Here is a 21708-nt window from a genome sequence, read left to right as displayed (position 1 = left end):
GTGCCTAGTATGTGGGATCAGACCTTCGCTTAATAAGAATTTATCACATTTCAAAAACAGGTGTGCAAAGATTTCGTGATATATATTACAGGCACGGAGAACGGCCAGTGAGGACAATTGGATGGTTTATTGAGTTAGCCTCGAGTTTGTATATATATGTTATGGGAGAGTTTATTTTGACATTTTCTATATGGTGCGCCACATTTTTCAAAATTATTTTTATCGCATATATTGATATAAACACATGAAATTTAGGCTGATATTGCAGTCTCAACCGTGACACTAACATTTATCAAAAATCTATCAAACTTTACTAGAAAAAAAAAACACGCTGCTCATTTCCAACAAACAAAAGAGAGGATACAATACATGGGAACATCTCATGAGTGGTCCTACAATATCAGATTTATTACACGAGTGTAGTTATTTGTCAATTACTACAGAAGAATCTATTTCGAAGCTTCTAAAGCCTAAAAACTAACGCTTTGTTGTTGTTTATAAGCGCGTATTCAAACATTTGCATAACCGCACATGCCATCAGTTTACGCTGCTTAGGTCAATATCGTTGGAAATGCACTGGAAACGTAATTACTAATTTTGGAGTCAATTCAAACAGCGACCGTTTCACAATCCGTGAAAAATGCCGCTAGCCATGAGCAAAACAATTTTTTAAGTGAAAAATTTAGGTAGAGAATTTGAAATGACGTCTCAAACATATACAGCTTTGCATCACACACGCGTTTTAGTCGACATCTCAAACGGATTGAAATTTGTTTGGGCCAGGAAAAAAAATGCGCAGTTCCGGATGAATCAAAACGGCAGTGGCTACATTGATGCAATTTTGCTATTTTAATATAACACATGTAAATTAAAAAAAAAATTGTGTGCAAGATTTTCAAATAAAGGTATCACAATACTACTATATGCGATCGACAAAAAGACTTCGTTAATAATTTCGCCTTTATAAAACGGTGAATTGAATTATTTTTAATCACAGAAAGAATTGTATGAAGTAGTACATATGATTACATTTTGGAGCAATCAATTTGTACCTGGGGGGCGTTTGATAATGCTGTATCAACCGTGATAGAGTGTTAGAGCTGACAAGTGTCTACAGAATAATTGCAATTGTGCCACAATGATTGAACAGACTTGCATTCATTCATTCCAGGCGAACTTTATGTAACCAAGTGTTGCCTACGGTCAGTACCCCGATTGAAACACTGGTACAACCCTTTTTGCGAGACAGAGTGCCTAAAAATAACTACTTTTTTGTGTATTGTATTTTACTATGGACAGTATCGTTTATCTGCTTGTAATTTTCACTTTTTGTTATCTTTCACATTTGAGTGTGTTTTATTTGAAATCTGCCAGCTGTGCTTTGGGGAAGTTTTGCCTTCTTTCCTGCATGACGGAAACGTGATTGAGTGAGCATGCGCAGAAGTGAAAGATGGTCAGGCTTGAGATTGTTGTGTGGCTTCGGACGGTGCTCAGCAAGTTGCGCTGAAATCGTCAGCCACTGACAGAACAGTTTTGATACGTGCCGGTAAAGACACGGGTAAGACTTTCCACGCATTCTTGGCCTTTGACGACGAAGAACTGACTGCGATAGCCACGAATTTCCGGTTGAGGCACGGTTACTAGAAATATAACCGTGGTTGAGATGAGCGCTTCAAATTTGAAACACATGAGACGTCGTCTGTCGCATACTGTCATGAATTAGTTTTCGCGTATCTGTTGTCCGACTTATTTAGCTGAATACTAGTGAATGGCTGTGTTATATCTGTCATAATTTAGGCTCATGCGACGGAACTTGACTTAGTGATTTGGAACTAATTATGATATAACCGTCGCCATCCGTACCGCTATTTCTGAATGTTGGGTATTTGCAGTTATTATTATAGTGAACGATTAATCAAAAGATAACATAACATAACTTTATTGACATTATTCATTTTGAATAGAACATAGTCCAATCTTTAACTAGATAACAATTCCTAAATACATAAACAAAAACATACTAAAACAGTTTAACAAAAGGGCTTGGAAAAATCAGGGAATTGATAATTACTGTATCACATTATCATACTTTCTTTTATAAAAATACCAAGCTGTATTAGTGTGGAAGTGTTGCCCATAATGTATTTAAATTTTGAATCTTCATCCATCAAATGTAAATTAACAGTTTTATTTTTAATTGAGTCAAACAATTTTCTCCTAATTGTAATATGTTGTGGGCATTTCATAACATAATGGAATTCATCCTCAATTGAATTTGTGTTGCATCTTATACAGATCCTGTGTTCAACTTTAACCTTTAACCTTTGGCCTTAAGTGCCTGCCTTTCTCAATCATTAAGGGATGGTCACTTATTCTTAGTTTGCATATTCTTTTTCTTATTCCACCATCCTTAACATTATTTATATACTCCTCCATTTTAAATTCTGTTTTGAATAATTTATACGTTCTTAGTTTATTCTGTTCCCCTGTCCCATCTGTATTTATAATTTTTTTCCAATTTGAATAATAGTCAGTCTCTAAACGTTTACAAATTTCTTGAATGATATTTTCATTCCCACTCCAAAAGTTACCCACTTCTTTTTCACCAGTAATTTCTTGCATTGACTTAGCCCATGAGGATTGATTTTCCATCGTACTCATCATTGCCTCATGGACTAAAGTATTTGTTTTCTTTGTGCTTGTTCTTAACCAAAATTTCAATAACATTTTCTTGATAAATATTGACAGTGGGTATCTACCTAATTCTCCTCTTACTGCTAGATTGGTGGATGATTGATTTATCTGTAATAATAACTTACATAATTTTAGATTTAATTTTTCTACTGGTGTTTTGTCAGTATATTTTTCAATTCCCCAAATTTCACACCCATATGTTAGTATTGGTCTAATGACATGGTCAAAAATATTGATCCATGTGTTCACATTAATGTTAGTAGATGTGTTAATAGTTTTTCTAATATAGAAGAATGCTTTAACAGCTTTTTTGTACAAATTTACCTTTGCTAAATCAAACTTCCCACTTGGTTTAAATTCCAGGCCTAGATATTTGTAATTACTAACTATATCTATTTCTTCATTATTGTAATAAAAATTGTATTTATTATTTAACAATCTGCCATTTTTATTAAATATCATTATTTTTGTTTTGGCAGTGTTTACGTCTAGATTCCATTTATTGGAATATATATTTAATTTATTAAAACATTGTTGTAATCTTTCCTCAGTTTCTGATACTAACACTAAATCATCTGCATACAGTAAACAGTTTATTTCTTTCTTCCCCAATTTTACTGGATTGCATGATTTATCTAGCATATGGGGTAAATCATTTAAAAAAAGATTAAATAGGGTGGGACTGATGTTACATCCTTGTTTTACACCCCCGAGTGACTTAAAAGGTCTAGTTAATCCTCCTTTTAATTTTATACTGTAATTTAGATCTTCATACATGCTTTTGATTACATGATAGAAATTGCCATTGATATTGTTTCTTAATAATTTATAATACGTCCCTTTACGCCAGACACTGTCAAATGCTTTTTTGAAATCAACAAAGCCAACAAACACTTTTTTTTTAATTTTCTTGTGCGTTTCATTATTATTGATGTATTTATCTATAATTGTTTTTAGGATAAATAAGTTGTCTGTTGTTCTACAACCTGGTCTGAAACCAGCCTGGCATGGGTTTAAGATGTTATTGCACTCAACATAGTTATGAAGTCTATTATTGAGTACAGATGTAAACAGCTTAGCCAGACAACTTGAGAGGGCTATCCCTCTATAATTATTCGGAATATTTTTATCATCCGATTTGTGCAATGGTTTAATGTAACTTGTACGCCAACTATCTGGAAATTGTTTAAGTGTTATAATGGTATTAAAAAGTTTCATAATTGGTTTAACTAGGGCAGATTGCCCATATATAATCATTTCATTGGTGAAACATTATATGTGGATTTTGACCAATACAAATTATCAGATATGACATGTCCAGTACTTAGTGTGATTGGCTATGTGCAGATTGAATATGTGGAGGCCACGCCTTATAGACTTTATACTTCTTTGTAATTGGTTAAGGTTTTCAAAGTGAATAAAGGAGTTTTAGTTGGTCTTGGCGAGAACACCACAAGAGACGCAGTCTTGGGTCAGCCTTGAGATAGTCTTGGGGACTTAACCCCAGGGCGCTGTGTCTTATAGAGTACTCGATTGACCGACTAAAGACGAGAGTTGAAACGTATTTCGTTGTGTGCGTCTATTTGACTGTAAAGCTTAAGTGACGTTCCCGGTCCAGTACCTCAAGCAAACGAGATATAGAGACAGACGATATTCCCCCCTGACACGTGTTGGAGAACCCCAGAGGAGAAGAATTTCCCTGTGATAGTACTATCAATGTGTGATGCCATTTGACCTCGTTTACAATGTAAACATTATTGCTGACCCCGTGTAGGTCTCATGCCACTAATCAACCAATGACCGTTCGTGACCCTCAATTTAAATGCTTTGCAAGAACCAATGAAATTTTTTTAATATCTTTTTTCTCAGGTGCTCCCTGTTTGAGAGCGTGGTCACATGTGGTCTTTCGTTTATTTCTTAGCGGCTGTGTACCTGTAGTAGGGTTGTTTTGGTACACCTCTCAGCTTTAGTTGCATATACATTTTGCAATAGTAATAAATATCTTGAGACCAGTGTAGGGTTTTGGGTTGGAAAGAACAAGGCAACAAACGTTTTGTATGTGACGGTCACCTGGGTAACTCAGGTTAAAGCGTGGTAGTTGCCGTGCTGCGCATGTTCGACATTTGTGTTGATAAACATTGATTTTCCCACAATCCAATGCGCTCTTCAAATGGAAATCACAAGTATGAGGTTTGACCTGGGCGCGACTTGCACTGATTACCGCCGATGACCTTCCTTCGATACCTTCCAATCACATGAAAATTACCTAATTAAAGCTTGGAAACGTGTCAGTTTGTACTCGTTGATCTGTGCAACAGTCAAAGTCGCTATCTTTGTTTATATGAGACGACTACCGCGCTTTAAGTGTTTGACTCTTTGAGTGCGCCCTCCAGTGTTACAATTTGAGTAAAGCATAAAGTGTATTAGTCTGTCATTTATAAGTAAACATTGATTGATACATGCTGCTTGTTTTCACTGTGTTGTATGCCTTGCATGGTAGCAAAGTCATCTGTGGCGGTAGACCTGTTAGCCCTAGGATTACTATTTGAGCTCCTCCCATTTATAGTGCCTTTTAGCCGGTAGTTTACACTTATAACGCCACTGACCTGTATCATTGCGATTTTGACCAATACAAATTATCAGACCGCTTGTTGTGTTGAGTCGTGTTGCTTGTGTAAGGTTCTATTTTAATATTATTTTCTATTTATTATCTTTTTGTATTCCATATGTGTAAAACGCAAACGATGGGTTGAATATTTATATCACTTGTACAGTTGATTGTGTAATACTTTCTAATTAATCTGTGGATCTTAATTAGCTAATTTACACACTGATTAGCTATTATAATAATCATGTTTAGTGTGTATCCTGTTTGTGTAGATTTATATCTAACAAACGTTTGAAATGGGGCTGTGCGTATTAATTAGCTAATTTGCATACACTCACATAATCACTGATAATTGTTTTGCATGAACATGTGCATTTATTTTATTTATCCATTTTCATAATTATTTGGTTTCAGCATCTTTTTTAAACATTTTTACAACAGTTGCTCAAATGGATTGACACATTGTACATGCTGACTGTTTTTAATATGCATACTAATTACCTTTTTCAATTGTGTTTTGTTTAGGTTAAAACTAGTTGAATTCATGATGCTTGTGTAGATAACCATCTGATAATCTGCAGTTAAAGACAGTGATGTGCACAAATTCAGCTTGGGACTAAAAAGCTGGAGCTGGCAGATAAACTCTGTTCGAGGTAGACAAACAGACATTTCCCTCTTTCAATTATGATGATATGGGCAAGGTAAAAATGAACAGTTTCATTTACTTAAAAAGTCTCCATTTTATGTATACTATAGTTTCTTTATTAAAATGTCTTCAATAGAAGAACATGTAAATCAATATTTGCATTGAATTTATGTGATCCACTACTTTTCATTCCAAATCAACACAATCTTACAGTCTGCAATTACAATTGCTAATACATATGGAAGAAATTAAACCCTGTATTTGCTAGAATTATTCATAATTATCATATACACTGATGATATTTTACTCAATGAATGTATAGTAATATCAATTAATAAATAAAGGTTCTTGCATGTAAAACCAGTACTTGCAATTTCAAAAAGTGGAAATGGATCGTAATTCCTGACGACAGTCACATGACCTGGAAGGTATTGTATCAGGCTACCCTTGTGTTTTTTTGTTTTTTTTATTAAAGAGCCCCTTATTATTTAATAATAATTTTAAATACAACCTTAAGCAGAACAACATTTTTTGACAGCCACTTCGTTTTGAATTATTGTAATGCTTCTCACTCGGTCAATTTTACCTCACAGTACTTGAGACCAGCAAACTAGTTGTGGAATGCCATGTGCTATGTACATTCACAATTTCCAATCCAAGGATCAAATTGTGGTGCATTGGTGGTATTTATCTTTTAGAATTTAAAGTTTTGAACTTGGTAACAACATGCGTGTCTGTTTTAAGTTTTCTTGAGCACTTTAGTTAATCAAAAACCTTGTCCATCTTCTTTGATTTAGCAATTCACCCATTCTAGGGGGTGCTGATATTTCTTTGTGACAAACTATGTCTTATGTGCTACAACAATACGCAGTGAAATCTTCAGTGAAAACTGCAAACAACCGCTTGAAAATCTTCTTTAAGACCACTTAACACATTTATGTAAAAAATACATCAATGTTTGAGTATATATGATCACGTGATTTTATTGATGGCAAATTTGTTCTATTGATTTGAGATTTGCCTTATTTTATCTTTTCAGTGAATTACTCACGACAGCAGAAAAATAATTCTGATCAGACAGGTGGCTTCACCACCATCTTGGATTATCAATAAAGGTAGCTAAAATATTTGATATTTCTTTCTCATGAATACTATAATCAATCAAATTAATATTGTGCGTCTAGAATGTATAGCTCTGGCATGTATGGGGCTTGTGTGGGGCATGAGTGTTTCATCAACTGAACGCAAACATCAGGACACCGGTCATGGAGCAATACAATTTCAAAATTTATATAGGATCATCAAGATATATACTAGTGCTAATTTAATGTAAAATACAGCATTTACAGTCTTCTAATTACCAAAATACATGTATATGTGGTTGCAAAGATTTATGAACAATGCTTTCTATTAATTAATGGAAAGTAAGGGGTCTACCAGTTTTATAAATACAAAAAAAAAACAATCTATTTGGTCAGGTGTTAAAGAATTGGAGATCTATGGAGTAACATGGAAATCGAGGATCCCTCCCACATATCATTTGTGTGTGCTGAAATATTTGCAACCTGACATCATTTGCCCTCAAACAAAACAGTTAGAAACAGGGATATTTTGCAGTCCAGATTAAATGTTCCCACACTCACATTCATTTCATCCTTAATATTACTACACAAATACTGAATAACAAGCAATGAGGCATCTCTGTAGGTGTTACATTCTCTGTACATGTAATCTCTGTAGGTGTTACATTCCCTGTACATGTAATCTCTGTAGGTGTTACACTCCCTGTACATGTAATCTCTGTAGGTGTTACATTCCCTGTACATGTAATCTCTGTAGGTGTTACACTCCCTGTACATGTAATCACTGTAGGTGTTACACTCTGTACATGTAATCTCTGTTTGTGTTACACTCTGTACATGTAATCTCTGTAGGTGTTACACTTTCTGTACATGTAATCTCTGTAGGTGTTACACTCTCTGTACATGTAATCTCTGTGTTACACTCTGTACATGTAATTTCTGTAGGTGTTACACTTTCTGTACATGTAATCTCTGTAGGTGTTACACTTTCTGTACATGTAATCTCTGTAGGTGTTACACTTTCTGTACATGTAATCTCTGTAGGTGTTACACTTTCTGTACATGTAATCTCTGTAGGTGTTACATTCTCTGTACTTGTAATCTCTGTAGGTGTTACACTTTCTGTACATGTAATCTCTGTAGGTGTTACACTTTCTGTACATGTAATCTCTGTAGGTGTTACATTCTCTGTACTTGTAATCTCTGTAGGTGTTACATTCTCTGTACTTGTAATCTCTGTAGGTGTTACACTCTCTGTACATGTAATCTCTGTAGGTGTTACACTCTCTGTACATGTAATCTCTGTATGTGTTACACTCTCTGTACATGTAATCTCTGTATGTGTTACACTCTCTGTACATGTAATCTCTGTAGGTGTTACACTCTCTGTACATGTAATCTCTGTATGTGTTACATTCTCTGTACATGTAATCTCTGTATGTGTTACACTTTCTGTACATGTAATCTCTGTAGGTGTTACACTTTCTGTACATGTAATCTCTGTAGGTGTTACATTCTCTGTACTTGTAATCTCTGTAGGTGTTACACTCTCTGTACATGTAATATCTGTAGGTGTTACACTCCCTGTACATGTTATCTCTGTAGGTGTTACTCTCTCTGTACATGTAATCTCTGTTTGTGTTACACTCTCTGTACATGTAATCTCTGTAGGTGTAACACTCTCTGTACATGTAATCTCTGTAGGTGTAACATTCTCTGTACATGTAATCTCTGTAGGTGTTACACTCTCTGTACATGTAATCTCTGTAGGTGTTACACTCTCTGTACATGTAATCACTGTAGGTGTTACACTCCCTGTACATGTAATCTCTGTAGGTGTTAGACTCTCTGTACATGTAATCTCTGTAGGTGTTACACTCTCTGTACATGTAATCACTGTAGGTGTTACACTCTGTACATGTAATCACTGTAGGTGTTACACTCTCTGTACATGTAATCTCTGTTTGTGTTACACTCTCTGTACATGAAATCTCTGTTTGTGTTACACTCTCTGTACTTGTAATCTCTGTAGGTGTTACACTCGCTGTACATGTAATCTCTGTAGGTGTTACACTCTCTGTACAAGTAATCTCTGTGTTACACTCTCTGTACATGTAATCTCTGTTTGTGTTACACTCTCTGTACATGTAATCTCTGTAGGTGTAACATTCTCTGTACATGTAATCTCTGTTGGTGTCAAACTCAAACATGCGTACGTCATAAGCTCATTAACTCAATTAATATATTTGGTACACAATGGCCATGCTTGACTTATTGTTTATCTATTGTATCACGATTGTATGTCTGTTATTGGGGGGGGGATTTTTAAGTGAATGCCATGTAAAAACTTGCAATATTGTCTGATGCAACAAACAAAGCTAGTCTATTGACAAGAAATCTAGCAATAAACATGAATATGCAAATGACCATTCCTATATGTGTTGTATCCTACATTAAGAGTACGACACAGGTGTAAAAAACGAAAGCTTTTTATTTTAACCATATACGTAATACCTATACAAATGACATTATTATCCCAGTACTGGAATAATATTTTGTTTTAAAAAGGTATTTCAAATACAAAACAATTCTAAATTTGTCATTTTAATGTTATCCCTAATACATTAACTTGTAATTTGTGGAATCAATTTCTTAGTTTACGCTCGTATGAACGTCAAAGTACTGACTTGTTTTACACTCAACTATCAACTGATTTCACTACCTTTGATTATGCATAATTCATCTAAAATATAGTATATCGAATTCTGAACATTTTTAACTGACTTGCATTTATTCTGCCCAAAGTAATTATTCTAATCGAGTTAACAGATGCAATAGACTCGCTTGTTACCAATGTTGTTTCAACAGTAAGTCTTAGAAGAATCTGATTCTGGAAAAGAAACTAAAGGTTTAGTGTTTCCAAGGAAGAGAGTGCATGAACATTGTCTCATCAAAAGATAAAAAAACATTAATATATTTTTTAGATTTTCTAATCTCCAACTGCACCTTCTTGTTGTGATTGGGTGAGGTAAGATAACCTGCCTATAGTTATCATGAAACAGGAAATGCTATTTGCGACAATTGCAAGATTTTTATTTTGTGTTTGTTTTTCAGCCATTGTACAAATGGAATTACAATGGAACAATACTGTTTGTTCACAGAATGACTATTGATAAAACAAGTGATTTTGAAGTTATCAACATTCAAACTTCTGCATTATGAATACCATTTATTTACCTTACGAAAAACAAAATTGCTCAATTATGTGATTTTGAAGCCATCTTTAATTTCTAACATAAATTTCTATGATTTGGGGCATTTGTTACCTATGGGTATTTATACAATAAACTTGGTTTTGCCGTCATTTTGCCAAACTATACAGTGTTTTAACTTGTAGTAACTTTACAATGTTTGCTTGCAACGGCGGTTAATTGACAGCACTGCACAGCATCTAACTACCTATCACTTGACTTGAAATGCATACAATCCACATAGACATTATTCAATGTACATACAATGATTTATTTTTTTGAACCCCGCTGCTGCAACTTGCAACTTTATTTCTTCATTTCATTCTCTTTTTTGGTCGTATAAATTTTGTCAGTTTGTTTGAGTAAACTGGTGAACAAACGCTTTCTCCTGACATTAATACACCTGTGCCTTGATAGATTTTCAATGAATCCCATATTTTGTTGTATTCGCAGAATTGAGACAGCAACATGTTTTCAGCTTTAATTTCACCAATATATTAATATATAAATATAATGTAAATTTGGACCATACTCTTAGCTTCTAATCTAATGTTTACATCATTTTTAAGGTCATATCAATTTTGAATATTACAATTTTATTGAAAATGTGCGAAATAAGCTTAGCGCCATGTGAAGAAAAACAATTTAGAAGACTCGGGGTGGGGTGGGTCAGACTTTATCTCTGAAAAGAGACCTAAACTTGCAGCAATCGAACCACGCTTTATTTGTATCAACAAATATATATATATAAACAAAAAACTCAAACTGGCAGCGGGAACCGTTTATGACATTTCAAATGTTTTGATCTTTAATTCCGAATCCACACGGCTAAAGGGTCCAACATATATGAGCTCCTTAAACTATGTCACATCTTGATCTTAACAAATAAGTTAAGCACAATGCTTGATTCATGTCCTTTTTATTATAGATAATTGAATTGAATGTCAGAATAATTATGTATTTGACAATTTAACCAATAATCGTTACAGTGCATAATTACTGTTGTTATTGTTACTAGGATGTAATACTGTCTGTATATTATCAGCGAGGTGAATCAAAATAATATTTGCTTTGATATATATGAATAAAAACACGAATGGATTTAAATATCATGATTAATTTGTCTAACTATTGTTAATCGTCATATCTTGGAAATATGTTAACACATAATATATACACGCATAATGTTCACATACACAACAAGTCAGTTGAAAATTATTTACCAGTTATGCACTAAAACCCACCCAATCAAAACCAAATTCTAGTCATTTTTTCAGATTCGGTATTATAAAATTTATAAATATATGATTACAAAAATAGAAAGAAAAAAACATACACAATCGACCTTTCTTACTGCATAAAGAAATTAAATGATAAATACAAGACGAAACACTTTATGCGACTCTGTATAAGGCGTAAATATTCACTTTTGATTGGTGCAAGAACGCATCATCCTATTTACTGCTGCAATTCATTATGGAGTAATTCATCAACCAATTAGAACCTGAAATGATATGCACAGTAAAATTTTGATTTGTGTGTAGTTTGAATACAGCATTTTTTTTGTATAAATACATGCATCACTGCATTTGCCAATACATGAATCACTGCTGTAGTCACAGGACAAGGACACTGCATTTGCCAATACATGAATCACTGCTGTAGTCACAGGACAGGGACACTGGTTGCCAATACATGAATCACTGCTGTAGTCACAGGACAAGGACACTGTATTTGCCAATACATGAATCACTGCAGTAGTCACAGGACAAGGACACTATATTTGTCAATACCTGTAGTCGCAGGACAATGACACTGTATTTGCCAATACATGAATCACTGCTGTAGTCGCAGGACAAGGACACTATATTTGCCAATACATGAATCACTGCTGTTGTCACAGGACAAGGACACTGCATTTGCCAATAAATGAATCACTGCTGTAGTCACAGGGCAAGGACACTGCATTTGCCAATACATGAATCACTGCAGTAGTCGCAGGACAAGGACACTGCATTTGCCAATGCATGAATCACTGCTGTAGTCACAGGACAAGGACACTGCATTTGCCCATACATGAATCACTGCTGTAGTCCCAGGACAAGGACACTGCATTTGCCAATACATGAATCACTGCTGTAGTCACAGGACAAGGACACTGTATACGCCCATACATGAATCACTGCTGTAGTCACGGGACAAGGACACTGCATTTGCCAATACATGAATCACTGCAGTAGTCGCAGGACAAGGACACTGCATTTGCCAATACATGAATCACTGCTGTAGTCGCAGGACAAGGACACTGTATACGCCAATACATGAATCACTGAAGTAGTCGCAGGACAAGGACACTGTATTTGCCAATACATGAATCACTGCTGTAGTCACAGGACAAGGAAACTGCATTTGCCAATACATGAATCACTGCTGTAGTCGCAGGACAAGGACACTATATTTGCCAATACATGAATCACTGCTGTTGTCACAGGACAAGGACACTGCATTTGCCAATAAATGAATCACTGCTGTAGTCACAGGGCAAGGACACTGCATTTGCCAATACATGAATCACTGCAGTAGTCGCAGGACAAGGACACTGCATTTGCCAATGCATGAATCACTGCTGTAGTCACAGGACAAGGACACTGCATTTGCCCATACATGAATCACTGCTGTAGTCCCAGGACAAGGACACTGCATTTGCCAATACATGAATCACTGCTGTAGTCACAGGACAAGGACACTGTATACGCCCATACATGAATCACTGCTGTAGTCACGGGACAAGGACACTGCATTTGCCAATACATGAATCACTGCAGTAGTCGCAGGACAAGGACACTGCATTTGCCAATACATGAATCACTGCTGTAGTCGCAGGACAAGGACACTGTATACGCCAATACATGAATCACTGAAGTAGTCGCAGGACAAGGACACTGTATTTGCCAATACATGAATCACTGCTGTAGTCACAGGACAAGGACACTGCATTTGCCAATACATGAATCACTACTGTAGTAACAGGACAAGGACACTGCATTTGCCAATACATGAATCACTGCTGTAGTCGCAGGACAATGACACTGTATTTGCCAATACATGAATCACTGCTGTTGTCACAGGACAAGGACACTGCATTTGCCAATAAATGAATCACTGCTGTAGTCACAGGGCAAGGACACTGCATTTGCCAATACATGAATCACTGCAGTAGTCGCAGGACAAGGACACTGCTTTTGCCAATGCATGAATCACTGCTGTAGTCACAGGACAAGGACACTGCATTTGCCCATACATGAATCACTGCTGTAGTCCCAGGACAAGGACACTGCATTTGCCAATACATGAATCACTGCTGTAGTCACAGGACAAGGACACTGTATACGCCCATACATGAATCACTGCTGTAGTCACGGGACAAGGACACTGCATTTGCCAATACATGAATCACTGCAGTAGTCGCAGGACAAGGACACTGCATTTGCCAATACATGAATCACTGCTGTAGTCGCAGGACAAGGACACTGTATTCGCCAATACATGAATCACTGAAGTAGTCGCAGGACAAGGACACTGTATTTGCCAATACATGAATCACTGCTGTAGTCACAGGACAAGGACACTGCCTTTGCCAATACATGAATCACTGCTGTAGCCGCAGGACAAGGACACTGCATTTGCCAATACATGAATCACTGCTGTAGCCGCAGGACAAGGACACTGCATTTGCCAATACATGAATCATTGCAGTAGTCGCAGGACAAGGACACTGTACTTGCCAATACATGAATCACTGAAGTAGTCGCAGGACAAGGACACTGTATTTGCCAATACATGAATCACTGCAGTAGTCGCAGGACAAGGACACTGCATTTGCCAATACATGAATCACTGCTGTAGTCGCAGGACAAGGACACTGTATACGCCAATACATGAATCACTGAAGTAGTCGCAGGACAAGGACACTGTATTTGCCAATACATGAATCACTGCTGTAGTCACAGGACAAGGACACTGCATTTGCCAATACATGAATCACTACTGTAGTAACAGGACAAGGACACTGCATTTGCCAATACATGAATCACTGCTGTAGCCGCAGGACAAGGACACTGCATTTGCCAATACATGAATCATTGCAGTAGTCGCAGGACAAGGACACTGTACTTGCCAATACATGAATCACTGCAGTAGTCGCAGGACAAGGACACTGTATTTGCCAATACATGAATCACTGCTGTAGTCACAGGACAAGGACACTGCATTTGCCAATACATGAATCACTGCTGTAGTCACAGGACAAGGACACTGTATTTGCCAATACATGAATCACTGCAATAGTCGCAGGACAAGGACACTGTATTTGCCAATACACGAATCACTGCAGTAGTCACAGGACAAGGACACTGCATTTGCCAATACATGAATCACTGCTGTAGTCACACGACAAGGACACTGCATTTGCCAATACATGAATCACTGCTGTAGTCTCAGGACAAGGACACTGCATTTGCCAATACATGAATCACTGCTGTAGTCACAGGACAAGAACACTGCATTTGCCAATACATGAATCACTGCTGTAGTCACAGGACAAGGACACTCTATTTGCCAATACATGAATCACTTCTGTTGTCACAGGACAAGGACACTGCATTTGCCAATAAATGAATCACTGCTGTAGTCACAGGGCAAGGACACTGCATTTGCCAATACATGAGTCACTGCAGTAGTCGCAGGACAAGAACACTGCATATGCCAATACATGAATCACTGCTGTAGTCGCAGGACAAGGACACTGTATTTGCCAATACATGAATCACTGCAGTAGTCGCAGGACAAGGACACTCTATTTGCCAATACATGAATCACTGCTGAAGTCACAGGGCAAGGACACTGCATTTGCCAATACATGATTTACTGCAGTAGTCGCAGGACAAGGACACTGCATTTGCCAATACATGAATCACTGCTGTAGTCACAGGACAAGGACACTGTATTTGCCCATACATGAATCACTGCTGTAGTCCCAGGACAAGGACACTGCATTTGCCAATACATGAATCACTGCTGTAGTCGCAGGACAATGACACTGTATTTGCCAATACATGAATCACTGCTGTTGTCACAGGACAAGGACACTGCATTTGCCAATAAATGAATCACTGCTGTAGTCACAGGACAAGGACACTGTATACGCCCATACATGAATCACTGCTGTAGTCACGGGACAAGGACACTGCATTTGCCAATACATGAATCACTGCAGTAGTCGCAGGACAAGGACACTGCATTTGCCAATGCATGAATCACTGCTGTAGTCGCAGGACAATGACACTGTATTTGCCAATACATGAATCACTGCTGTAGTCGCAGGACAAGGACACTATATTTGCCAATACATGAATCACTGCTGTTGTCACAGGACAAGGACACTGCATTTGCCAATAAATGAATCACTGCTGTAGTCACAGGGCAAGGACACTGCATTTGCCAATACATGAATCACTGCAGTAGTCGCAGGACAAGGACACTGCATTTGCCAATGCATGAATCACTGCTGTAGTCACAGGACAAGGACACTGCATTTGCCCATACATGAATCACTGCTGTAGTCCCAGGACAAGGACACTGCATTTGCCAATACATGAATCACTGCTGTAGTCACAGGACAAGGACACTGTATACGCCCATACATGAATCACTGCTGTAGTCACGGGACAAGGACACTGCATTTGCCAATACATGAATCACTGCAGTAGTCGCAGGACAAGGACACTGCATTTGCCAATACATGAATCACTGCTGTAGCCGCAGGACAAGGACACTGCATTTGCCAATACATGAATCACTGCTGTAGCCGCAGGACAAGGACACTGCATTTGCCAATACATGAATCATTGCAGTAGTCGCAGGACAAGGACACTGTACTTGCCAATACATGAATCACTGCAGTAGTCGCAGGACAAGGACACTGTGTTTGCCAATACATGAATCACTGCTGTAGTCGCAGGACAAGGACACTGTATTTGCCAATACATGAATCACTGCAGTAGTCACAGGACAAGGACACTGTATTTGCCAATACATGAATCACTGCTGTAGTCACAGGACAAGGACAATGTATTTGCCAATACATGAATCACTGCTGTAGTCACAGGACAAGGACACTGCATTTGCCAATACATGAATCACTACTGTAGTAACAGGACAAGGACACTGCATTTGCCAATACATGAATCACTGCTGTAGCCGCAGGACAAGGACACTGCATTTGCCAATACATGAATCATTGCAGTAGTCGCAGGACAAGGACACTGTACTTGCCAATACATGAATCACTGAAGTAGTCGCAGGACAAGGACACTGTATTTGCCAATACATGAATCACTGCTGTAGTCACAGGACAAGGACACTGCATTTGCCAATACATGAATCACTACTGTAGTAACAGGACAAGGACACTGCATTTGCCAATACATGAATCACTGCTGTAGCCGCAGGACAAGGACACTGCATTTGCCAATACATGAATCATTGCAGTAGTCGCAGCACAAGGACACTGTACTTGCCAATACATGAATCACTGCAGTAGTCGCAGGACAAGGACACTGTATTTGCCAATACATGAATCACTGCTGTAGTCACAGGACAAGGACACTGCATTTGCCAATACATGAATCACTGCTGTAGTCACAGGACAAGGACACTGTATTTGCCAATACATGAATCACTGCAATAGTCGCAGGACAAGGACATTGCATTTGCCAATACATGAATCACTGCTGTAGTCTCAGGACAAGGACACTGCATTTGCCAATACACGAATCACTGCTGTAGTCACAGGACAAGGACACTGTATTTGCCAATACATGAATCACTGCTGTAGTCACAGGACAAGGACACTGCATTTGCCAATACACGAATCACTGCTGTAGTCGCAGGACAAGGACACTGTATTTGCCAATAAATGAATCACTGCTGTAGTCACGGGACAAGGACACTGCATTTGCCAATACATGAATCACTGCTGTAGTCACAGGACAAGGACACTGCATTTGCCAATACATAAATCACTGCAGTAGTCGCGGGACAAGGACACTGTATACGCCAATACATGAATCACTGCAGTAGTCACAGGACAAGTACACTGCATTTGCCAATACATGAATCACTGCTGTAGTCACAAGGCAAGGACACTGTATTTGCCAAAACATGAATCACTGCAGTAGTCACAGGACAAGGACACTGCATTTGCCAATACATGAATCACTGCTGTAGTCGCAGGACAAGGACACTGTATTTGCCAATACATGAATCACTGCTGTAGTCGCAGGACAAGGACACTATATTTGCCAATACATGAATCACTGCTGTTGTCACAGGACAAGGACAACTGCATTTGCCAATAAATGAATCACTGCTGTTGTCACAGGTCAAGGACACTGCATTTGCCAATAAATGAATCACTGCTGTAGTCACAGGACAAGGACACTGTATACGCCAATACATGAATCACTGCAGTAGTCACAGGACAAGTACACTGCATTTGCCAATACATGAATCACTGCTGTAGTCACAGGGCAAGGACACTGCATTTGCCAATACATGAATCACTGCTGTAGTCGCAGGACAAGGACACTGCATTTGCCAATACATGAATCACTGCTGTAGTCACAGGGCAAGAACACTGCATTTGCCAATACATGAATCACTGCAGTAGTCGTAGGACAAGGACACTGCATTTGCCAATACATGAATCACTGCTGTAGTCGCAGGACAAGGACACTGCATTTGCCAATACATGAATCATTGCAGTAGTCGCAGGACAAGGACACTGTATTTGCCAATACATGAATCACTGTAGTAGTCACAGGACAAGGACACTGCATTTGCCAATACACGAATCACTGCTGTAGTCGCAGGACAAGGACAATGTATTTGCCAATACACGAATCACTGCAGTAGTCACAGGACAAGGACACTGTATTTGCCAATACATGAATCACTGCTGTAGTCGCAGGACACGGACAATGTATTTGCCAATACACGAATCACTGCAGTAGTCACAGGACAAGGACACTGTATACGCCAATACATGAATCACTGAAGTAGTCGCAGGACAAGGACACTGTATTTGCCAATACATGAATCACTGCTGTAGTCACAGGACAAGGACACTGCATTTGCCAATACATGAATCACTACTGTAGTAACAGGACAAGGACACTGCATTTGCCAATACATGAATCACTGCTGTAGCCGCAGGACAAGGACACTGCATTTGCCAATACATGAATCATTGCAGTAGTCGCAGGACAAGGACACTGTACTTGCCAATACATGAATCACTGCAGTAGTCGCAGGACAAGGACACTGTATTTGCCAATACATGAATCACTGCTGTAGTCACAGGACAAGGACACTGCATTTGCCAATACATGAATCACTGCTGTAGTCACAGGACAAGGACACTGTATTTGCCAATACATGAATCACTGCAATAGTCGCAGGACAAGGACACTGTATTTGCCAATACACGAATCACTGCAGTAGTCACAGGACAAGGACACTGCATTTGCCAATACATGAATCACTGCTGTAGTCACACGACAAGGACACTGCATTTGCCAATACATGAATCACTGCTGTAGTCTCAGGACAAGGACACTGCATTTGCCAATACATGAATCACTGCTGTAGTCACAGGACAAGAACACTGCATTTGCCAATACATGAATCATTGCTGTAGTCGCAGGACAAGGACACTCTATTTGCCAATACATGAATCATTTCTGTTGTCACAGGACAAGGACACTGCATTTGCCAATAAATGAATCACTGCTGTAGTCACAGGGCAAGGACACTGCATTTGCCAATACATGAATCACTGTAGTAGTCGCAGGACAAGGACACTGCATATGCCAATACATGAATCACTGCTTTAGTCGCAGGACAAGGACACTGTGTTTGCCAATACATGAATCACTGCAGTAGTCGCAGGACAAGGACACTCTATTTGCCAATACATGAATCACTGCTGAAGTCACAGGGCAAGGACACTGCATTTGCCAATACATGATTTACTGCAGTAGTCGCAGGACAAGGACACTGCATTTGCCAATACATGAATCACTGCTGTAGTCACAGGACAAGGACACTGCATTTGCCCATACATGAATCACTTCTGTAGTCCCAGGACAAGGACACTGCATTTGCCAATACATGAATCACTGCTGTAGTCGCAGGACAATGACACTGTATTTGCCAATACATGAATCACTGCTGTTGTCACAGGACAAGGACACTGCATTTGCCAATAAATGAATCACTGCTGTAGTCACAGGACAAGGACACTGTATACGCCCATACATGAATCACTGCTGTAGTCACGGGACAAGGACACTGCATTTGCCAATACATGAATCACTGCAGTAGTCGCAGGACAAGGAGACTGCATTTGCCAATACATGAATCACTGCTGTAGTCGCAGGACAAGGACACTGTATACGCCAATACATGAATCACTGCAGTAGTCACAGGACAAGTACACTGCATTTGCCAATACATGAATCACTGCTGTAGTCACAAGGCAAGGACACTGTATTTGCCAATACATGAATCACTGCAGTAGTCACAGGACAAGGACACTGCATTTGCCAATACATGAATCACTGCTGTAGTCGCAGGACAAGGACACTGTATTTGCCAATACATGAATCACTGCTGTAGTCGCAGGACAAGGACACTATATTTGCCAATACATGAATCACTGCTGTTGTCACAGGACAAGGACAACTGCATTTGCCAATAAATGAATCACTGCTGTTGTCACAGGTCAAGGACACTGCATTTGCCAATAAATGAATCACTGCTGTAGTCACAGGACAAGGACACTGTATACGTCAATACATGAATCACTGCAGTAGTCACAGGACAAGTACACTGCATTTGCCAATACATGAATCACTGCTGTAGTCACAGGGCAAGGACACTGCATTTGCCAATACATGAATCACTGCTGTAGTCGCAGGACAAGGACACTGCATTTGCCAATACATGAATCACTGCTGTAGTCACAGGGCAAGAACACTGCATTTGCCAATACATGAATCACTGCAGTAGTCGTAGGACAAGGACACTGCATTTGCCAATACATGAATCACTGCTGTAGTCGCAGGACAAGGACACTGCATTTGCCAATACATGAATCATTGCAGTAGTCGCAGGACAAGGACACTGCATTTGCCAATACATGAATCATTGCAGTAGTCGCAGGACAAGGACACTGTATTTGCCAATACATGAATCACTGCAGTAGTCGCATGACAAGGACACTGTATTTGCCAATACACGAATCACTGCAGTAGTCACAGGACAAGGACACTGCATTTGCCAATACTTGAATCACTGCTGTAGTCACAGGACAAGGACACTGCATTTGCCAATACATGAATCACTGCTGTAGTCACAGGACAAGGACACTGTATTTGCCAATACATGAATCACTGCAGTAGTCGCAGGACAAGGACACTGTATTTGCCAATACACGAATCACTGCAGTAGTCACAGGACAAGGACACTGTATTTGCCAATACATGAATCACTGCTGTAGTCACAGGACAAGGACACTGCATTTGCCAATACATGAATCACTGCTGTAGTCACAGGACAAGGACACTGCATTTGCCAATACATGAATCACTGCTGTAGTCTCAGGACAAGGACACTGCATTTGCCAATACATGAATCACTGCTGTAGTCACAGGACAAGAACACTGCATTTGCCAATACATGAATCACTGCTGTAGTCGCAGGACAAGGACACTCTATTTGCCAATACATGAATCACTTCTGTTGTCACAGGACAAGGACACTGCATTTGCCAATAAATGAATCACTGCTGTAGTCACAGGGCAAGGACACTGCATTTGCCAATACATGAATCACTGCAGTAGTCGCAGGACAAGGACACTGCATATGCCAATACATGAATCACTGCTGTAGTCGCAGGACAAGGACACTGTATTTGCCAATACACGAATCACTGCAGTAGTCACAGGACAAGGACACTGTATTTGTCAATACATGAATCACTGCTGTAGTCTCAGGACAAGGACACTGCATTTGCCAATACATGAATCACTGCTGTAGTCACAGGACAAGAACACTGTATTTGCCAATACATGAATCACTGTAGTAGTCGCAGGACAAGGACACTGTATTTGCCAATACATGAATCACTGCAGTAGTCACAGGACAAGGACACTGTATTTGCCAATACACGAATCACTGCAGTAGTCACAGAACAAGGACACTGTATTTGCCAATACATGAATCACTGCTGTAGTCACAGGACAAGGACACTGCATTTGCCAATACATGAATCACTGCTGTAGTCACAGGACAAGAACACTGTAT

General features: G+C 38.9%; 1 protein-coding gene across 4 annotated transcripts in view; it reads right to left on the bottom strand.

The window, feature by feature from the left end:
- Positions 1-10981: 10981 nt before the first annotated feature.
- The window catches only part of LOC100371617 (protein mesh-like), a 219881-nt gene continuing 209154 nt past the window's right edge, over positions 10982-21708 (bottom strand). For all 4 annotated transcript variants that reach the window (XR_014929109.1, XM_085498086.1, XM_085498087.1 and 1 more), the window contains one exon: positions 10982-11785. Coding sequence is in view for 3 of the 4 variants with exons in the window: in XM_085498086.1 (XP_085354212.1) it covers positions 11779-11785 (7 nt within the window). In the remaining variant the exon portion in view is untranslated. The remainder of the gene's footprint in view (positions 11786-21708) is intronic.

Source organism: Saccoglossus kowalevskii, chromosome 4, assembly GCF_978046115.1.
Source record: "Saccoglossus kowalevskii chromosome 4, keSacKowa6.1, whole genome shotgun sequence".
Classification (NCBI taxonomy): Eukaryota; Metazoa; Hemichordata; class Enteropneusta; family Harrimaniidae; genus Saccoglossus; species Saccoglossus kowalevskii.
The sequence above is the reverse complement of the archived record's forward strand: the minus strand, read 5'-3'. Positions and strand labels throughout refer to the sequence as shown.